Source organism: Streptopelia decaocto (assembly GCF_964273445.1).
Source record: "Streptopelia decaocto genome assembly, chromosome: 15".
Lineage (NCBI taxonomy): Eukaryota > Metazoa > Chordata > Aves > Columbiformes > Columbidae > Streptopelia > Streptopelia decaocto.
Genome location: NC_138670.1, coordinates 7,388,083 through 7,406,528, shown reverse-complemented (window position 1 = coordinate 7,406,528; position 18,446 = coordinate 7,388,083). Strand labels below are relative to the sequence as shown.

The 18,446-nt window shown below is 42.6% G+C and overlaps 1 protein-coding gene across 2 annotated transcripts in view; it reads right to left on the bottom strand.

The window, feature by feature from the left end:
* Nucleotides 1–18,446, bottom strand: part of ARVCF (ARVCF delta catenin family member) — a 150,790-nt gene that overhangs the window by 12,671 nt on the left and 119,673 nt on the right. For both annotated transcript variants that reach the window (XM_082066596.1, XM_082066597.1), the window contains exons 11-17: nucleotides 12,195–12,322; nucleotides 11,096–11,246; nucleotides 9,552–9,744; nucleotides 8,306–8,417; nucleotides 7,618–7,708; nucleotides 6,374–6,427; nucleotides 942–1,033 (exon numbers count right to left, since the gene is read on the bottom strand). In XM_082066596.1, the coding sequence (XP_081922722.1) occupies nucleotides 942–1,033; nucleotides 6,374–6,427; nucleotides 7,618–7,708; nucleotides 8,306–8,417; nucleotides 9,552–9,744; nucleotides 11,096–11,246; nucleotides 12,195–12,322 (821 nt within the window). The remainder of the gene's footprint in view (nucleotides 1–941; nucleotides 1,034–6,373; nucleotides 6,428–7,617; nucleotides 7,709–8,305; nucleotides 8,418–9,551; nucleotides 9,745–11,095; nucleotides 11,247–12,194; nucleotides 12,323–18,446) is intronic.

The following is an 18,446-nucleotide window of genomic DNA, read 5'->3' as shown; positions in this document are numbered from 1 at the left end:
CCTTGTTCAATAACAGTGGGTTTTGCTTTCAATTGACCGAAATTTAATTTCTTCCACTGAACGTGAATCACCTGGCTTTTCTGATATTACCAGCACTGTGCTGAAGGTTATTAAGGACAGCCTTCTGCAGACTAACAACAGCATTTTCTACCACTGCCTCTTGCTTCACTGAATCCTCCTCTTGTCCCTCAAAATCACTTCCTCAGGGGAAAAAAAGAGCTTGTTTTGAGGCCAGGGAGAACCGACAGCCCCAGCATTAAGCGCCTCCAAAAAGGTCTGCTGAAAATGCATAGCAATACAACCAAAGTTACACAGAGCCTGCTAAGCCACATTTGCACACAGCCCACAATACAAAGAGCTTTCTGGAGATTTTTTTTTCATGATAAAGTTGTCTCCATTTGTTTTTAAAAGGCACACACATAACGATGCCCGTGTCTCGGGCTCCATCTCCTTAGCCCATGCCGTAGTCCATTGTCAGGACCGTGAAGGAGCGTTGGGGACAGGAACAGTGTTCACCAGATTGCTGTACACAGACACGCCAGCTCACACCTACTGCTCATGCTGAAAACAATAAAGCAGTGTGACAGTCCAAAGCGACTGCTCTAGGAACAAAGTCTGAGCACACTTACACACTTCAGGGCTAGGGAATGCTGCCTGGATGAGGGTGACAGAACAAACACTTTCTACTTTTACAACCTCATTCATTTACAGTACAGCGATTGCCTGTATTTGCTCCTGCAGTAGAAAGCAGCATTTTGTTTTTATATCTAGTTAGCCAAGTGCTAAGTTACCAAATAGTGCCTTTATCTAAAAAAAAAAAAAAAAAAAAAAGCCTTTTATAGCCCCCTGGTAAGTAACTACCCTGTATTTCTTTCTGAGGACAGCAGGCTTCCCTTCTTTTAGAGGCACTAACTAGCATTCAGCAGTAAGAGGAAGCTCACTTTTAACGGTTCTTTCTCTGAGGCATCTCCTGTGTTATCACTGGTCTTGTATTTGCGCTCCTTGTCCCGGTGATCGATGGTGGAGTACCCATCTGAGGAGAAATAACACAACGGTCAGGTGTGAGGCACTGGGAAGAGCAAACCCAGAGCTGATGCTAGCAGAATTCTTCAGCAAAGAAACAGGAAGATAAACCATCACAACCCAAAGATGCTGGCAGCCTGCTTTTCACATGCACTCCAGCTCTGAAATTTCATTTTTACCAGCTTAAAACTAAACAGAAAATCCCTCTTTTTATATCACTGCCAGAAGCCGGCACTCATTAGCAAACGGCACTGTTTTCCTCCCAGCCTGCTGTGCTTTTTAGTGTGCCCAAGGAAAGCAGCAAGTTGTCATCTCGTGCCCTGTGGCTAATGAGCTCCAAATTCAGCCCAAATCTTGTGTTCCTTGCTTAGCAGCCTGATTAATTGGCTGTGTTCATTCCCTGAATGCTCTGCTGCATGTTCCCGCTCCTCCTGAGCCTGACCACTAGCAGGACAGGACAATCACTTGGAAGAGCCCTTTTCAGAGCACTGAGAAAAGGGCCCGGTGAGTTGGAAGAAATCCCGATGCAAACCCTGCTGTGCTTGGACTGTCTTTCATTACAAAGTAGCACCTGTTGGTGCTTTTTCTCCAGACAGCTAAGAGACAGTATGAAAGAGTGATGAACACAGTGAAGAAAAGTGTAAGGAGGTTTTATAAAGAAATGGCTCTAACTATTTCAGAACCTTTGCTTTGCATCATTGTCAGCCAATACAGATCTTAATTTATTTTCCTGAATGCATCAATTTTCCCTCATTATCAGTGACAAATAGATCCTCTCCTGCTCTGCTTTGACAGCATTGTAATCTGCAGTAAATGACACTCAAATTTATAGCTCCCTGCAGGCTTTTGCTTTCCCCTGTGTAACTGAGGGTTCATTAATGTTTTCATGTCCTGACAAAGTGGGTTCTTAGTATACCACGAAGAGGTTTTGCAAAAACTTCCAAAACACTCCTCTCTTGGTTTATTACTTGCCTGCAACAGTCTGTTAAGAAAAAGTCAGTCATATTTTTGTTGCATTTCCATGGCATAAAGAGGCACTGTTTGCCCACATGACAAAAGCACACACAGCTACAGTGGCTTGTACCAAACACAGTTGCAGAGCAGAGCCCTAAATAATGTCCTTGCTGCCCACAGCCATGTTAGTTTTAAAAGGGCTGTAGTTTTCCTAAGTATCTAATGAATCAAAGTGCACACAGACCTGCAGCAAGCACCTGGAGTGTCATATGTTTATGGCATCATGGATAATAACAGATTATTTAACCATGCTGCCTAAAAATAACTAAAGAATTTTTGAGCTATACATGTAGTCACAGATCCTAAAACCACGAAAATAATTGCAACACAGAGATTTACTTACAATTCTTTGATGACAATGAAGATGCCTAACATTCTTGGCTATTCCTTTCAAACAAAAAACAAAAAAACCTAAAGCCTACCAGCTGCATCCAGCTACCCAGCCAGCATTTGTGGAGGAATGCATGACCAATAATTCTCTTTCAAATGACAGCCGTGAATACTGCTAGTAAGTAATATCCTAATCCGAAGATTCATAGTCTATTTATGAGTACATAGTTCACATAGGCATGTAGTTAAATGGCAGAAACATGCTGACTCCCAAAAAAAGTCAAACTCACAACAACTGAGCAGCAGCTTTTTACAATCTAGTATTAATTATACTCACAAGGATGCAATGGATCACTTTGCATTTTTGCAGTGCCATCATCATGGGTGGTCCAGAAGCACTGAATGGCCAAGATACAAAGAAAACCTTTAACCTATCCCAGAAAGCAACAGCTACTACGTGAAGTATGGAAGCTCTGACACTCTGACACTTCCCAAGGAGCAAGGCCAGAATTAAGGTCTGTAATCGCAAAAATTAAAAGCACAACAGAACTTGAATACTACTAAAAACTAAAAAACCCCATACCTAGCCAAGATAGCAGCAACAGGAAGATCAAGCTTTTGCACACTGGCAGTAATCTAACAACAAAGAACGGTCACAAACTTTGTTCTTCATATCTAAGTTCAAACGTATTTTGCAACTCATACTGTCAGCCCGCGGCTGTGCGGTCTGCATGCTAACGGTGCTGCACACACCAGCGCTAATGGATTATGTGTTTCTAAAAACCACACACTGCGCTATGACTCTGTCAAGATAAGCAGCAGCAGAGATAGGAAGTTCATGATTTGACCTAATAAAATGAGAAGTAGCTTGAAGGAGGCTGAATCAGAGAAGAATACCTCGGTGCCCCAAGGACCACAGCTCTCCAAAGAAATTACAAAGTACTGCTTCTCCCATGTTTCAGATTCATTATAAAAATCAGAATTAACTCTGCTTCTGTGGCATAAAGGACACCTATACAGATCTCGCTGCTCCAAGATGTAAGTGCATTTCTCTGAGATAACAGAATCCAATGTATAGAAAAAAGTTATATTGGTCAATAGAGGCCCATCTGATTCTTGGCTTGTTTATTCCTCTCTCTCAACTTTCTGCTTGTTTTCTATATTGCTTCACTGACTGTCTCCCATTCACTCTGCAGCAACATTTTTATGTCATCACAGATTAAAGGACCAAATGCCTGCTGAGTGTCAGTCCATCTGTGCCCTCACACAGCTCTCAACTTACAAAGATCAAACCTCCAGACCCATCTAAAAGGAGAAGGAGGAGAAAGGAAGAGTTATGCCTGAAGATGGGCATGTATGACAGGGGCACCTGAACTATGTGTCTCTGGTCTGAACAATTCTCAGCACCCAGATGCTTTTCTCTGACAGACTGTAGCTTAATTGAGGCACAGATAAGAGTTTGAGAGAACTCACAAATTTGGCATACAGCCTGGAGATCACAGGTCTGCTGCTTCCACAGACAGCGCTGGTCACAGCCGCCCTCAGGCTGCACTGTGACAACAAGCGGTGATGATCTTCAGATGACTCGGTGCAGAGCCACTTGTCTGGAGTTGATGAGGTCTGACAGACCTGAGCTCTCTCTGCACTGGGCTGTCTAGTGCATCCCACACTAACTCATAACACATGTTTTCTTCCATTTCCCAGGACATCCACCCTCTACCCAGGCCCGTTGTGCAGACAACAGGAATGTGACTAGGAGCAGTACTGCCAGCTGATAGAGAACGTACCTTTCTGCCTCTCTAGCCACACTGACAGGGAATTTATTTCCTTTAGAGAGAAGGATGACGCCCATAGCATTAGCAAACAAGCTGAGATAGCAACAGCAATTTTCTTTTTGCAGTTTTGAAAAAGAGTCAACATGGGTTAACAGTAAAGGCCCAGGCAGCAAGAGAGCTGAACCCTGACAAAAAGAGGCAATAGCTGAGCAGCACACAGGTGGAGATGTTCGGAACAAGCAGCTTTGTACACTGCAGGGGAGCAGGATGAACACCCTGGGCTGGAAGGGTCCGGCTGAGCGGGTGATACCTCTAACATGTGTGAAATGGAAACCCTCTGAGTTCTGCACTGTCACACTAATGTGTTTGAGGCAATTAAAGTTCTGTACCAAAGCAGTACAGCAGAAAGATAACTGCAACCTGGAAGCACAGGAATTAAATGGACAACACAAAGCTGGAGGCAGATGAGAATTCTCTAGAAGACAGTGCATATAAAGTAGAAAGATCTTAGGGCAAGTGAAGTTCAAAAGAGGAAGGCAAGGGAAAAACACACAACTGAAACCAGGGCACAGGACCTTCTGCAATAAAAAGAAATAAAAAGATAAGCTGCGATGTTGAAAAATTTTCTCTGGTATTTTATCATGCATTTTCTCTGCAAACGTAAATGACATCAGTCTCTCCCAGAGGCTCAACATAGACTGGTTGGAATATGTAGGGATACAACCAGACTGCCTATGCAGATACAAACCCAGAGGGCTGCACTTCGATGTTGTGCTCCTTATATCTGAAAGTTCACTCCAGAGTGGAAAAGGAACAAAACTCCAGAACACAACAGTTCACAATGCAGTTAGGATCAGAAAATATAGTCTAGAGGAACTCCACATGTATGTATGCCCGTAAGACAAAAACCATATGGCATTTGGAATAGCTTGAAGGAAAGACATGAAGTACTAAGTTGTTATTCCAGTTCCTTGGACTTAAGGATAGTAAACTAGATAAATTAATTTAGTTCCTTCTCAGTTGATCTCTGAAACAGCACAAAATTATACTCATACTGGAGTTAAAAAGCCCTCAAGAGCTGGGGTCAGGAAAACTTGACAGATTTCATCTTCTAATAGTGATAAAAAGATTGGAGAACAGAACAGCCCAGAGGATCTGCCTGACATTGTACATATGCTGGTAATTTGCATCTCATTTTATACTCAGAGCTGCACCAGTAACTCCTGAAAGCATAAGGCAACAATTAATATTGAGACTCTGACCTATAAGCACTGCCCATCCTGCAGCACCTGCTATCACACACTATCCTGCCAGCAATCTCCTCTGAAGTTATTTGCTTTCATTGTGTGAGAACAAATGTTTCAGTGTTCCCTTATGCAAAATGCATACGGACAGTTGACTTATGGCAGGTGGCATCTCATTTTTCTAAGATACGAAACGTAATACACACCTTTTATTTTAAATTCTGAACATGCTTGGCTTTCAGCTTGGTTCTAACTTGCTATTTTTTTCAGCTACAATCACAGATAGCAGTATATCAAACTGTTTGATCCGGAGGCATTAATATAGGTATTTAAATAAAAATGTCAACTGGAAGCAGTAAAGCAAATTCCAAAGAGACCACACAGCACCTTGATCTACCTCAGTAAAGAAAAAAATCCTCTACAAGTTAAACTACAGAGCTTATCAATCTCAAAGCTCTTCAATGACAGCAGGTGGCTGTTCTCAGTCTACAGGAAAAGCCAGGCTTGGCTAGATGCAGGTAAAGGAAAAGCGGAGCCAGGAATATCACACATTTAAACTTATTTTTGGTGTTACCTACAGAAAACAAAGGCAGAATGCATTTAAATGCAAGCATTACACTGAACTAAATTTTCAAGTCTTTTTTTTTTCCTTCCAAATCCCCGGATTTCCAGATCTGCAATAGGGAATGCAGCTGCCTCAAGAGCTAAAGGCTAGACTGAGAGCTAGGTCTGTATATCTCCAATATCTGCTTGAAGTACTGGAGAAATCGATATGTACACTCTACATGTATTTAAAAGAAGAAAAAAGACAGGGAAAGAAAAAAAAACAAAGACGATGACCAATCTTTTGTAAGGTAATGTTCTGTTTTTAAATGTCAGCTTTATCCATCTGAAATAATACCTCCTAGAGAAATAGTTGAACTTTCCCGTGAGTGACAGTGTGCTCTATTGGAACAGACGGAGGGTTTGATCTATGACTGAATTTACCTGGGCCAAGTTCATCCATAGGTATCATGTCACGACTCCCAGACTTCTCGTTATCTATAAAATAGGAACATATGACTTAAGTTACATTTGCTTTTCTCAAAACCTGTTAGTTTTACATTATTCATACAACCAGAGAAGTCCACAAAAAACTGAATGCAGAGACTATTGTAAAGAATCCTCAAACTATTCAACCATTATATCCATTCAGAAAGTGAAGTTTGATTTGAGTTCTCCAGAAAGCACAAGTAATCCTTATATATCCTGCTTTGGCACTGCAATGTAGAACTCCCTCCAAGTGATAATAGAAACCTGCAATTCTGCTTTGGACTACCTACTGCTGTTAACAAGCTTCTCCCTGGTCTTTCCAGAATAAAAGAGAAAAAATAAGTAAGGGTGCAGCCTCACATGGCACACAGTCCAACCCAGCAGCCTGCTGAGCCAACAGAAAGCTAACCCACAAAGAAAACAAGACGTTTATTGTCACATCAGCAAACTGATCCAAGTCACCCCCCGTCTGCACGATCTACCAGAACTGATCAAAGACAGGGCAGTGTGGGGCTGTCTTTTTTGCAATAATCTGCAGTTAAACCAGGTAAAGTGTAACATGGCAAACTCTGTCACAGGAGACTAAAGATTTCTGGAAAGGAATGTTGACATCTGAGCATTGGAAACTAGAACCAGATTCTGAGACAAAGCAATCCCAATGACATTAAAGCTGGAACTACACCAGTGTTGGTAAGGCTGCGTTAGGCCTCATGAAAAACGACAGACAGGTTTAGCTGAGTTTAGATAAACCCATCTCCAATGGAAAAATCTGCGCAGTGGATGAAGAGGGACTGCCAAAACAGGCTTGTTTACTTAGAAAGGAAAAGATTCCCATACTTAGTAGGGGCAAGGCCCAGTCCGCTGCCCGGCTGAAGGCAAGATTTATTAATATATAACATTGTCAAACAAGGCCGTTCTCCTCTTTCGAAGTTTCAACTCACATCTATCCCAGATTCTCCCAGGAAGATTTAACTGATTACATTGCATACAAGCTGAGAAAACAACATCAGTAGTGTATATGTCACAAGGGAAGGAACTGTACACATCCAGCTAATTGGACTGACCATTTTGGGACTGAGGGGTAAAAATCACCACAGAAATAATACATTTTTACCTCCTTACGCGATAACACAGATGTGACAAATCCAGAAAACAAGCAAGCAAACACAATAGAAAAAGTGCTAAAGAGCAGAACTGACCTTGACTTTTATCCACCAGAGGCAAAGTGCTGTCATCATAGCCAGACCTGCCAGCAGTACCTTTGGAACCCTTTGGAGTTGCAGAAACAGACTATGAGGCAAAAATCAAATAAATAATAAATTGTTACTCAGGGAAACTGAACAAGAAGAACAAACAAACCAACAGTATGGCAAGAGATTCTGGAATGCTGCTGAGCCCCCCCTTCTGTTGATAATACGACACTGGAATATCTTTTATTTTAATACAGATTTGCTGGTGGAATTGTTTTCTTGTTACCTAAATGGCAGCATTGTTGGTCTGTGAAAGGAGAAAACCTTTTCACAAGGGAAGATGAAGAGGTTGCATGGTAGGAACAGGCGGCTGCCCTACGCTGCTAGATGGAATGTTTCAAATGAGATACAGCTAAGACAAGACACGCTAATTCCTCCTCCTGTAAAGCACAGGCATTTGGCCCAAATGAAGTGGCATTCTTCCAAAACCTAAAAAGCTGCATTTCACAGGGCACTGAAAAGCACACCCAGCAAGTATTTGTGTGATGCGGTGACTGAACAGAATACAACACATTGCTCTGTCACCTAAAAGAACAGAACCAAAGCCCACAATCTATCAGACTGTAATATTAGACTAAGTTAGGACATCTTCCACTCAGGCATTTCCATAACTAAATCTAAGACCCCACATCTTTACCTGGAAGTGTGATTTGTTCCACCCATCCTTCTGCAGGGCATTCCGTAGTTCTTTATAGCTCCAGATCATCTGAAGAACGTGAGATGCTGCTTTTGTTTCTCTGGGAGACTGGCTGAGTTGCAAGATAAAATTAGAGCTTAAGTTTCAAGCAATGTAAGACTATGTTGACCTCTCGCACCAAAACAATATCCAGGAGATACCTAGTACTCCATACAGCTATTCTCTGAACCTATAAGCGTTCAGATTTCTGGGTTTTCACATGTATTGCTTGGCAAGCACTGAGACCATGGTGACCCTTTTGTCATGCAGTTGTCATTAACAAAAACCAGGCATATTCCATCCTGCCTGGATTTGTTTGGAAAAAGAAATAAATCAAAACAACAAAGCCAAACAACAACAAAAAAACCAAACCCAAGCCACCACTACAACAAATCCCAAGAAACCCAACTCCTCCCAAACTCAAGTTCTATGCCACTTTTCAAACCTTCTCCCCAACTTACGCATATTCCTTACAATTTAATTAAGTTGCTTCATGGTTCAAAATACCTTACAAAGCAATTTAGGTCAGCAGAAAAATAAGCTATTTTTAAACAGAAAATAGAAATTTTATCGATTCCTTACTAAGTCAGTACACAAGCAAATAATACAGGGCTAGATTCTTAGTTGGCTCTTATATTTTGTAACAATGGAACCCAATAAAGTCTTTGGCTACTCTCTCAAAAGTTTGCTGAAAACACACCTATAATGTCTACCTGGCCAAACTGTACAACACAAACTTTCCTCTAAAGCAGTCAAAACACAGTTTTCAACAGAACTGCAGAGTGAAAACTTGTCACTTCAAATTACCACCACCAGCCCTTTGGCCATAACAATTACTGCACATCATTAACCATTTTACTTAAAAGAAACAGATGTCATCACTGGCATTCCAGGAATAGAACAATGCCACGAAAAGGCCTCCCACACTAAAAATAAAGATCACAGTTTCACTGCAAATGGTGTCTGCTAAATACATACATGGTGCTAATATGTATCTGACAAAGAGTACATGTCTTAACCTGACTACTCAATTAACTTTTTTCTTATCAAGCAAACCTGTTAAAGGTGCTGACTGTTTTTACTGTGCATATATTAATTACTCTGAAATTAAGGCTTCTGAAAGGTTAGGATGCTTGAATACTTTCACAAAGCAAAAGCTGCTGTTCGCAGTGAGTTCTTATGCATTTTGCTTTCAACTGTCACTTACCTTGACTTGCTGATAGCTACCAGCTTCTGAATGCCCTGTGTCTGGATCAGAGACCTTGCATTTTCTGAGCTGTCAGTAATGATTTCATGGATGGTGTTCAACACTGCAACCACTGTATCCTCTTCCAGGTTCTTTGCAGATCTCTGTTGCCTGCTGGGCAAATTTCTTACCAGCTCACCCATGGCATAACTACCTAGGGTAAGGGGAAGAGATACCATTAGTCAATAATAATTTCAGCTTCCCATCCTGAAAGATAAAACTCAAGGGTGTTTGCCAGGTCAAAAAACCTTACAATGCACATGTTTTGAACCTTTAGACTGTAACTTAACAGTTTACTTATCATTCATTATTTCCAATGATTGAAGGTTGATATCCGAGACAAACACCTTCATCACAAATGCTAAAAGGTATCAAGGGGAATAAAAACCCCACCCGAACAATCTTCATTGAGAATTTTACAGCCAGCATCTATCATACTTTGCAATGCCTGAGGAAGCAGCATCCAGTAGCTGCTGCTAATGCCACGTATTCATGCTAATACACGCACCAGGCTTACTCAACTTAGCCTTGTAATAGGCCTTGTGGGGCAAGGTGTGCAGCCATGCATTCATTAACCTTGCCCCAGCAAAGGTACGAGTGGTTCCTCTGGGGTGCAGTTTGCCTTCACAGTGTGCAGCACTGAAGAAATAAACAAGGAGTCTGGAGTTTATCATTTCCAGGTGTCTGTACCATTTGCTCAGCTACACCTCTGAACTATTAAAAAAGAACCTGCTGTATTAAGGCAGAATCCCACCTTGCCATTTATTAGTATCAACTTGGATTACAGCCTACATATGTGACCAATATTTCCTAGCCTGACAAAGCTCTATTTTAAACAAATACATCAGTTAAATACAGAGGCACCCAGAGGTGCTCAACTCACAGCTGAATCTTTCAAGATTCCTTCTAACGGGCAAGTGAATACTTATTTGCCCGCCCTGGACAGGAGCTAGGGAACAATGCTGAAGAACTGCCATAGAGACTAACTTGTTTGGTGTCCAGCTTGACAAGTAACTACCACCCAACACGATGAGAAGGGAAGGAGGAAGTGAGAAAGAAGGGACAACTTTAGAGCCCACTGTGCTTCCCCAGGTTGGCTCAGCACGCCAAGGGGAAGACTCCCATGCCAGTCTAAACAGCAGGTCTAAGGAGCAACATCTCTGTAACCACTGGGAGCACAAGTGCCATGTCAGCCAGAGCTAAGGAAGAGACAAGAAACCTCTTAACCCACCCAGTCCTCTGCACACCTACAAACACTCTCCTCTCCTGCAAAAATCTAGAGCTGTTTTTACTCCTGAGTTAGAGATTTCCCTCAAACCACGGCTCGTTTGAATGGGCTGGAAATACATTCTGAGATGACAGCCCTCCGCTTGGTGGCTGCAAGAGTAATCTTAGTGCAGATGGAAACTGCATACAAAATGAATCTTCAGCACAAGTGACAGGAAATGTGAGGTGTCTCAAGGGTATCCAAGATCTCAGCCTGGTTAGAAAAGTTCAGAAGATACCTATAAGATCTTTATTGCGACGATCCATGGAAAGATTTCTCAGGGCAATTGACACAGCCCTCACCACCTTGTCAGAGTCAGACTGGAGCAGCTCCACAAGCACTGGTAAGCCTCTCTCCTTCCGCACTGTTGCACGGATGTACGTGGACCACTGATCAGAACACACAAGGGAAAAGAAACAACACAAAAGTATTGTGAGTTCAGACACCTGCCCTTTCCTTGTCCCTGGCATTTCTTTCAGTGCTGCAATTCATTTCTTTTCCCTGTAAATACTAGTTAGACTTCATGTGTTGATGCATTTATAACTTAACCCATCATTCAAGTTCACCAAGCACCAAGGAAGAAAGGATGTAGGAGTTCATCCTACAGCTTAGCAAGCTGCCAGGGAAAGAGGTCAGAAATAGAAGTAGCATCATCTGCCAGCATCTGTTCTGTACACACCTCAGCTTGAAAATGCATCCCCCCGGATTAGGAAAAAAGAGGTCATTCGGAGGGAACAGTACAGCATCCAAAGCATCTGTTATCTTCCCCCACCTCCAACTTCATGCTTCTATTCCGTTTCATGTTTGATTTTAAAATAAACCAGACAGCTGTAAAACACCACCCTGCAGATCCTCAGGCTGCAGATCAGTCCCACTTTGCCAGGCAGTTCTAGAAGTGATCAGCACACCTTTGAGAGAACTGCTTGATTAGCCCTGCAGATGCTTCAGGGAAGATATCAGAACACACTTTAGAGTGCAGTTTCCTGAGCTTTCTGACAATCTAATGAATTAAGTACTCAGGACACTTAATCATCTAACAACAGGCATTTCTAAATGGACAAAGCAATGGTTAAGTGGTTTAAAGTAGTAAAACCTGCTCATGGTTAAATTGTGATGAGCTCAGTGACGCTTCCACTACATAAACACCATCTGTCCTGAAGATGCAAAACATCTTAAGTGGGCAAAGAAGATGGAAATAATTTCTTTGAAGTTCTCACCTCCTTCCTTTTTAAAGGAGATGTAAACGCACAAAGTAACAGCACACTTACAATGGGACGTGACTTTGTTTTTACTTACACAAAGGCAACTAAAGACAGTAAAGAGAAGACTGCACTTACCATCCAGTTGCCAGCACTGAGATTCTGCAAAGCCCCTGCTGCAGCTTCCAGAGTGTTGAAGTTCTGACTTTCGGTGAGGATGGAGAGGTACAGTCGGACCACATCTGGCTGGTACAGCAATTCAAAGCCTGTAGGTGGAGGAAGAGGAGAACAGAAGCAAGAGAAGCAGAGAAGGCCATGTAGAATGAACAAATAGCATACCTTTATTTAATCACATATGAGTACAGCCAAGAGAAAGCTACACCACAGAAAGAACTGCTTCTGTCACATCTAGGATGCTTTCTCCACAGTTGCTGAAAATGCTGCACACGGGAACTTAGGCACAGGACATTCACCTGGGCTGAAGGTCCCCTTTGCTTGTCTTCAGGCTGACAATTCTTTCTGAAATCTGTGCTATGCTATGTACTGCCTAGCAGCCTGAGTATATGTGTGTGACGAGAGAGGTGATGAGAGACAATTTTTGTCTGCAACAATTCTTACTTTGCATCTCTAGACTGGGTTGCAAATTTATCTTCTGCACTCCTGTTTTCATTCAAATCTATCCCAGTACCTTTACAGACACAAACAACAGGGCCAAGGAGAACAAGTGACACAACCATTATCAGCCACCCCCTTCTCACACCTAGGTGACAAAAGATGTGAGACGTCAAAGTGATAAGAATCCCCAGTTGGCAGGGAGAAACGCTGACTCCAGTTCCAATATGAAGTAAAGAAATACACCAGCATCGTACCACACTGGGAGACTGCGACAGACACACGTGGAAACTAAACATCCCCAGAGTGACAGTATCAGCTTTGCAGTTTAAGCGTGACAGGAATGAGAACTATTCCCAGCTCTGCCACGGATTTCCTTTTGTGACGCTGCGTAACTGACAGGAGCATCCGTGTCTTGACTTCCTCATCCACAGGATTAGGATTTATCCATCTACCCACATTAAAAAGGGGTCTTAGGCAAGACCTCCATCATTCCAAGTTGCGGTACAAGCACACTGCATTGATGAGGGAAGAGTCTGCAAGCACCCACTTAAAGGACTTGCTAAACAAACACAATCTCAAATATCACGGTGCTGTTCAGATTACATGAACAAAAAACTAAATCCACTGAAGTGTTTTGGTGAGTGCAGGAAGGCACAAGCAACCTGTGGTCAACACTGACTCATCTGCAATCACTGTAGCTGGAACACATTTCTGGATTGGTAGCTTTTGGGGTGTTTTCAATAATAATAAGTAAAGTTTGGCAGGCATTACCTAGGAAAGGAGTTCTAGAAAAACATGACATGAAAGAAAGCATAAAGGTGTAAATGAGCTTGGGTAAAGAGGAAGCATGAAGCTTGCTTTGAGGAGATTATTTTGGTTTTTTTATTATTTTGCACATGAAAAGAATGCTTTTCACATAACAAGATGCTGTCCTAGAAGAGCAGCATAGTAATTCAAAGCAAGTTTTCCCCCAGCAAGACGGGAAACCTACAAACACAGATCATTCCCTCTCTTCAGTAATTTCTCTTCAAAATCATCTACCTCCAATATACATATTTTTCAGCACGTATCACCGATTACTGTATTGCAGACATCTCAGATCAAACCTAGAAGCAAGAAAACTGAACAACACTATCAAAGTAGATATCACTTTTTCTTCTTTTTTCTTTTTAAAATTCTCCGTTGCTAAAGGCTTTCTGAAATCAAAGCCTTACGTTTCAAACGTTTCTCCACATTTTTTGCAATAGTTATTGCTGTGGGACTACGTGAGTCAAGACAGCAGAACTCAATACTTTAAACCTTGTATAACACTGCCCATAGACACAGACCATGTTAACTTCCTGCATGTACAGGGCTTATTCATCTCACTGAAAGCAAGAAAACAGACTTCATTAGCCAAGCATTTCTTTGCTCCATATAAAAACCTGATCTATGCATGAGGACCCACAAGCTCCCATGTACTGGCTCATCCTTTCCCTGCTCAGCTCCTCACATGCAACCCAGCATACTTGCATTCTTCCCTAACAACTGGATAGTTGACCTGATCCATGTCTCTAACCAGTTTTAATGCCACTGCTTGCTTGCTACGTGACACCCTATGGATATGTGCGAGCTGTGACAGGTGGTGATCCCCAAAGGCGCCCTGCCAATCCATACCACTTACTTTCCTCTTCTCCAATGTCCTCTCCTTGTGTTGGGATCATTGCCCTCTGCATTGAACGCTGAGAAGAACTGTAGTTACTCAATACATGAAGCATGAACAGTTGTATAGCTCTTCTCCATTCCTCAAATAAGTTTGTGATTATCTGACTCCAATATGACCTTCATATCACCTTTTTCCTCTGCCACTTCACAAGGTGAATTGGCAATCTAAGAACTCCTCAAGAAAAAACACCACTGCCTGATAAGCGTGCAGTAGTTCTTTCCTGAACACTAATACTTTAAAAATCTCTTAGGATAGAACACTGGCACTTTTGCACTGTTATCTTTTGACGAAACTTTGCTGAAATGTAAATCAAATCAGCAAAAGAGATGAAGGCAGGTTCATTAACAGATAATATTCATACAACACATTGACTGCTTCTGTATTTGAGCTCAGACTCGCCTGTGGTTGGATAGCATGCAATTGTTCAGCCAGTCTTCTCCAATGACTTTGCTTTGAAGTGCCTAGTCATTATTTTGGCATAATTGGAAACAGCCCCACACCGTCACCCCTTGTGTTATTTGAGTGTGGTCTGCAGTGTGTCCTGTCAGGCTGTACATTCATTTTTGGCTGGACTCTCCCTCTCCGCAGCAGCTCACTGTGTGTGAATACCAAGATGCAACAGCCCCCTCCCCTCAGCCTGGCTCCTGGGGACAGAGCTGCATTCCAGTCACGCGCCTCCCACCCGCTTTCTGTCATTACTTCTCTTCATGCATGAAAGCCTCTCCTTTTTCCTACCTACTAATGTGAGAGCATCTCAAAAATGTCTTCACCTTCTCCCTTCAGTAAAGCACAGCATTTCCTCTCCTCCCATTATCAGCACATTTCTGCTTTGGGCCATAAGCCCACAGCCAGTGTGGAGGATGATTCCCACTTCACTCCACACATCCCCACTTTCCAACTACATTTATGCCTCAACGCCACTAGCATCCGTTTTAAACAGAGTTTGCAAGTGCTACACACCACATATGAAACTCTGTCCCCCCTTGTGTTCCCCCTCTCCTCAAAGGCTGCAGGATTGCAGCACTGCAGCACCCCCGTGCCAACCTGGCTACGCCAGGAAAAGGCAGGAGCTGCTGAAACAAAGTAGTGTGAATGCCCCTCATGGACAGCTGCTCATTAGCAGAGACGAGAACCTAATAGTGAGAAAGTTACTCCTGCACCGGAGGGTTTTTCCCTCATTGACAGCAAGCTGACACTTTTCATAAGCATTACAGTCCCTTAAAAAGAAACAAACAAGTTTTATATTTTCTCCATCTGCCTCCTGTCCTAATGAATCCAGCTCTGCTATTTATAGGATGCAATTTGTCTGAATTATTATAAAATTTCCTTCCAGTGTTGTGTGGCACATTTTTCCATGAAGCGCTTCAGGCACGTTCCTGGGAAGAACAGCTGGTCTCACCTCCATTAAGCACCTGCTTCTCTTCAAAACTGATTTCCTTAATTTCAAGATCATCTTAATTATTTTTTCAGGTAATGCTACTTTTGTGCAATATACGGCTAATTGCTTATATCCGTTTTTTTAAATGGAAATGAGAAAAGAGGGTCATTAGTGATAGGTAATACATCAAATGAGAAAAACATCCACTCTTCTTTTCTTTAGAAAGCTGTTTTAATTATAGCCAAGATTCAGCACTGCCCTTAAAAAGATAATTTCTTCCGGAATAAATGAGGCTTTTCCACCAGTTACAGATTTGTGCTGAGTTGCAATCTACACAGTTTCCTCCTAGAAAAGCATGAGGATAAGTCACTTACTGCTTTTTTTCATTGCAGAAAGCAAAGTAAACAAGTTTACTATATTAGCTTTTGCCTTTTAGAGAAACAGAAAACGCCTTGGATGCTGATGTCATTCTGAGTATCAGACATTTTACAGCACCTACGCATTCCCCCAGCTAATGGCACGAATGTGCAAGCAAAGGAAGTTCTTCCATATTAGACACATCTTCACCAACATGCAGTGGTCTCATCTTCTGAAAAAAGGAAGATCAGCTTCTTTGCAGTTGCTCAAAATTGGCAAATGGATCCATTCTGTGTGAAGTTCACGCTACCAGGAGGTAGCAAGTGGATTATCCTTTATTTGCCCACAGAACAGTGACAGCACAGACAGCAACTTCAATCCTGACCAGAAAACACCTGAGGAATTAACAGGGGGTGATCAGCCATCTCAATCCACTCAACCCTCAGTCTCTGTGCTGAGAATGATGCAGCAGTTCCTCAATTATCTCCTCCACAAACTTATTTGCTTTCATCCTGGCAATGCTGATTCTGTGCCTATACTTAGCTACGTTCTGGCAATAACATTACATACTGCACCAGGTGCCTATCTCTGATACGCCAGCTTAATCCCAAATTCAGACAACTCTCTTTGGAGCAAGGCTGCCAAATCTATTCCCCTTCATTACCCATCCCGTTCAGGATTTATTCTCCCCCTACAGGCATGGGAAATAATACACATGTGGATACTGCTCAGATGACAGTTCTACTGCTGTAGCAGAAACATGCTCCTTCATTTCTATCCAAACAAAAACTCTGCATTGCTGTGTAAAACAGAGGCAAATTTCATACAAAGCTGGAAGGAATTTCTGTTAATCCTAGGGAAAAAAGAAAAAGATCTCTAAAACAAACTTTGATAGCTATGCATTCCTGCAGTGTCCATAGGCACATTTACATTAGTGTTTCATTCAGACCACTTTTGAAGTGAATTTCCCACTTACTGCACTTTGGTTCCCAACACAGACAAGTGGCAGCACCACCTTGACTCCTTTTGGGGTGGAACGAAACCAAGAGATGTGCTCCAGGACCACACTGCAGGTGTGCAGAGCAGGAAGGGAAGCTCAAGCGCTGATCTGCCCATGTTGAGCCGCTCCAGCGGCTCCGCCGGCATCCGCCACACTGGCCCATTCCCAGCACGGGCTGTCACAGCTGCCGGTAGATGGAGCGAGAGGAGCCCAAACAGCAGCTTCTCTGCAAGGTCATCTACTAACAGACTCTATAGAATAAGCAAGCAGCTCCCGAAGCAGCTAAGAAACTATCAGCCAAGAGGAAAGGGGGCGGGGGGGAGGTGGGAAGTAAAGAATCATGTCAGCAAAAGTAATAAACAATTTGATTCCGCAAGAAAGAAAAGCTCCACAGACCCTGGACTCCTGCCCTCTGCCGACAGCAGGCCGCGAACTTCATTACAGCCTGTGTAGTTCATTTTTTGCAAGTTAAACAGCTGCAAAACAGAGTTCAGAATTATTTGCTACAGAAACGTTTTCAGAACATGTAAGCAGCAAATCAGCCCCGCAGTTCAGCCCTTCCCCCTTCCAGGAACGCCGAACCCCGCAGTATGGTTTTATAATAGACTACACAAAAACCCCAGAGCAGGCAGGGGGGCAGGCAGCTGGTTACTTTTATAAAACCAGTAACCAGATCCTTAACAAATCAACCCATCAGCTCCATTCCATCTGGATGCTGTGCTTCAGCACCCAGTGCACAAAGCAGCCTGAATGCCAACATAAACTTGCAAGATTCTTCTAATTGAAAGGCTTAACAGTAGCGAGAATGCAGCTGGCTCCGCCAGAGCCAAATGCTTGGCGTAAGTGACAGAGAATGCAGCCCGATGCAGATGCTCGTAGAATACTGTCATGCAGAGGCATAGCGAACTTCTACAACAAACCAAGGAGAAATAATAGCTGGAAAGTTCTGAATAGTCCCTGTAGCTTTCACTTCAAGGTACAAGTCAGGGCAGGTGTTACGCTTACTGCAGAGATTCAATCAAGAATGCAGCATCCACCACTGAGCAGGAGCTATGAAGACAGACAGAACAGCCTCTGAATACTATTGAAAAGAACCGCCAGAATAATATGAGACACATGAGACTCAAATCAGGCTTGAGAAAATGTTTAAGAGAAGTTTTTCTATTCAGAAAATGAGCACCATAGTGTGTGACCTTTCCAACTATCTACTAAGTCACACACAAGTTCTATAATTACATAAACTCTTCCCAGCTTAGCATGTACTCCCACAATGACAGAAGCAAAGGCATGTCAGTTAAAAAGGGATGCAAGCAACCCCCCAGCCCAAAGGATGTA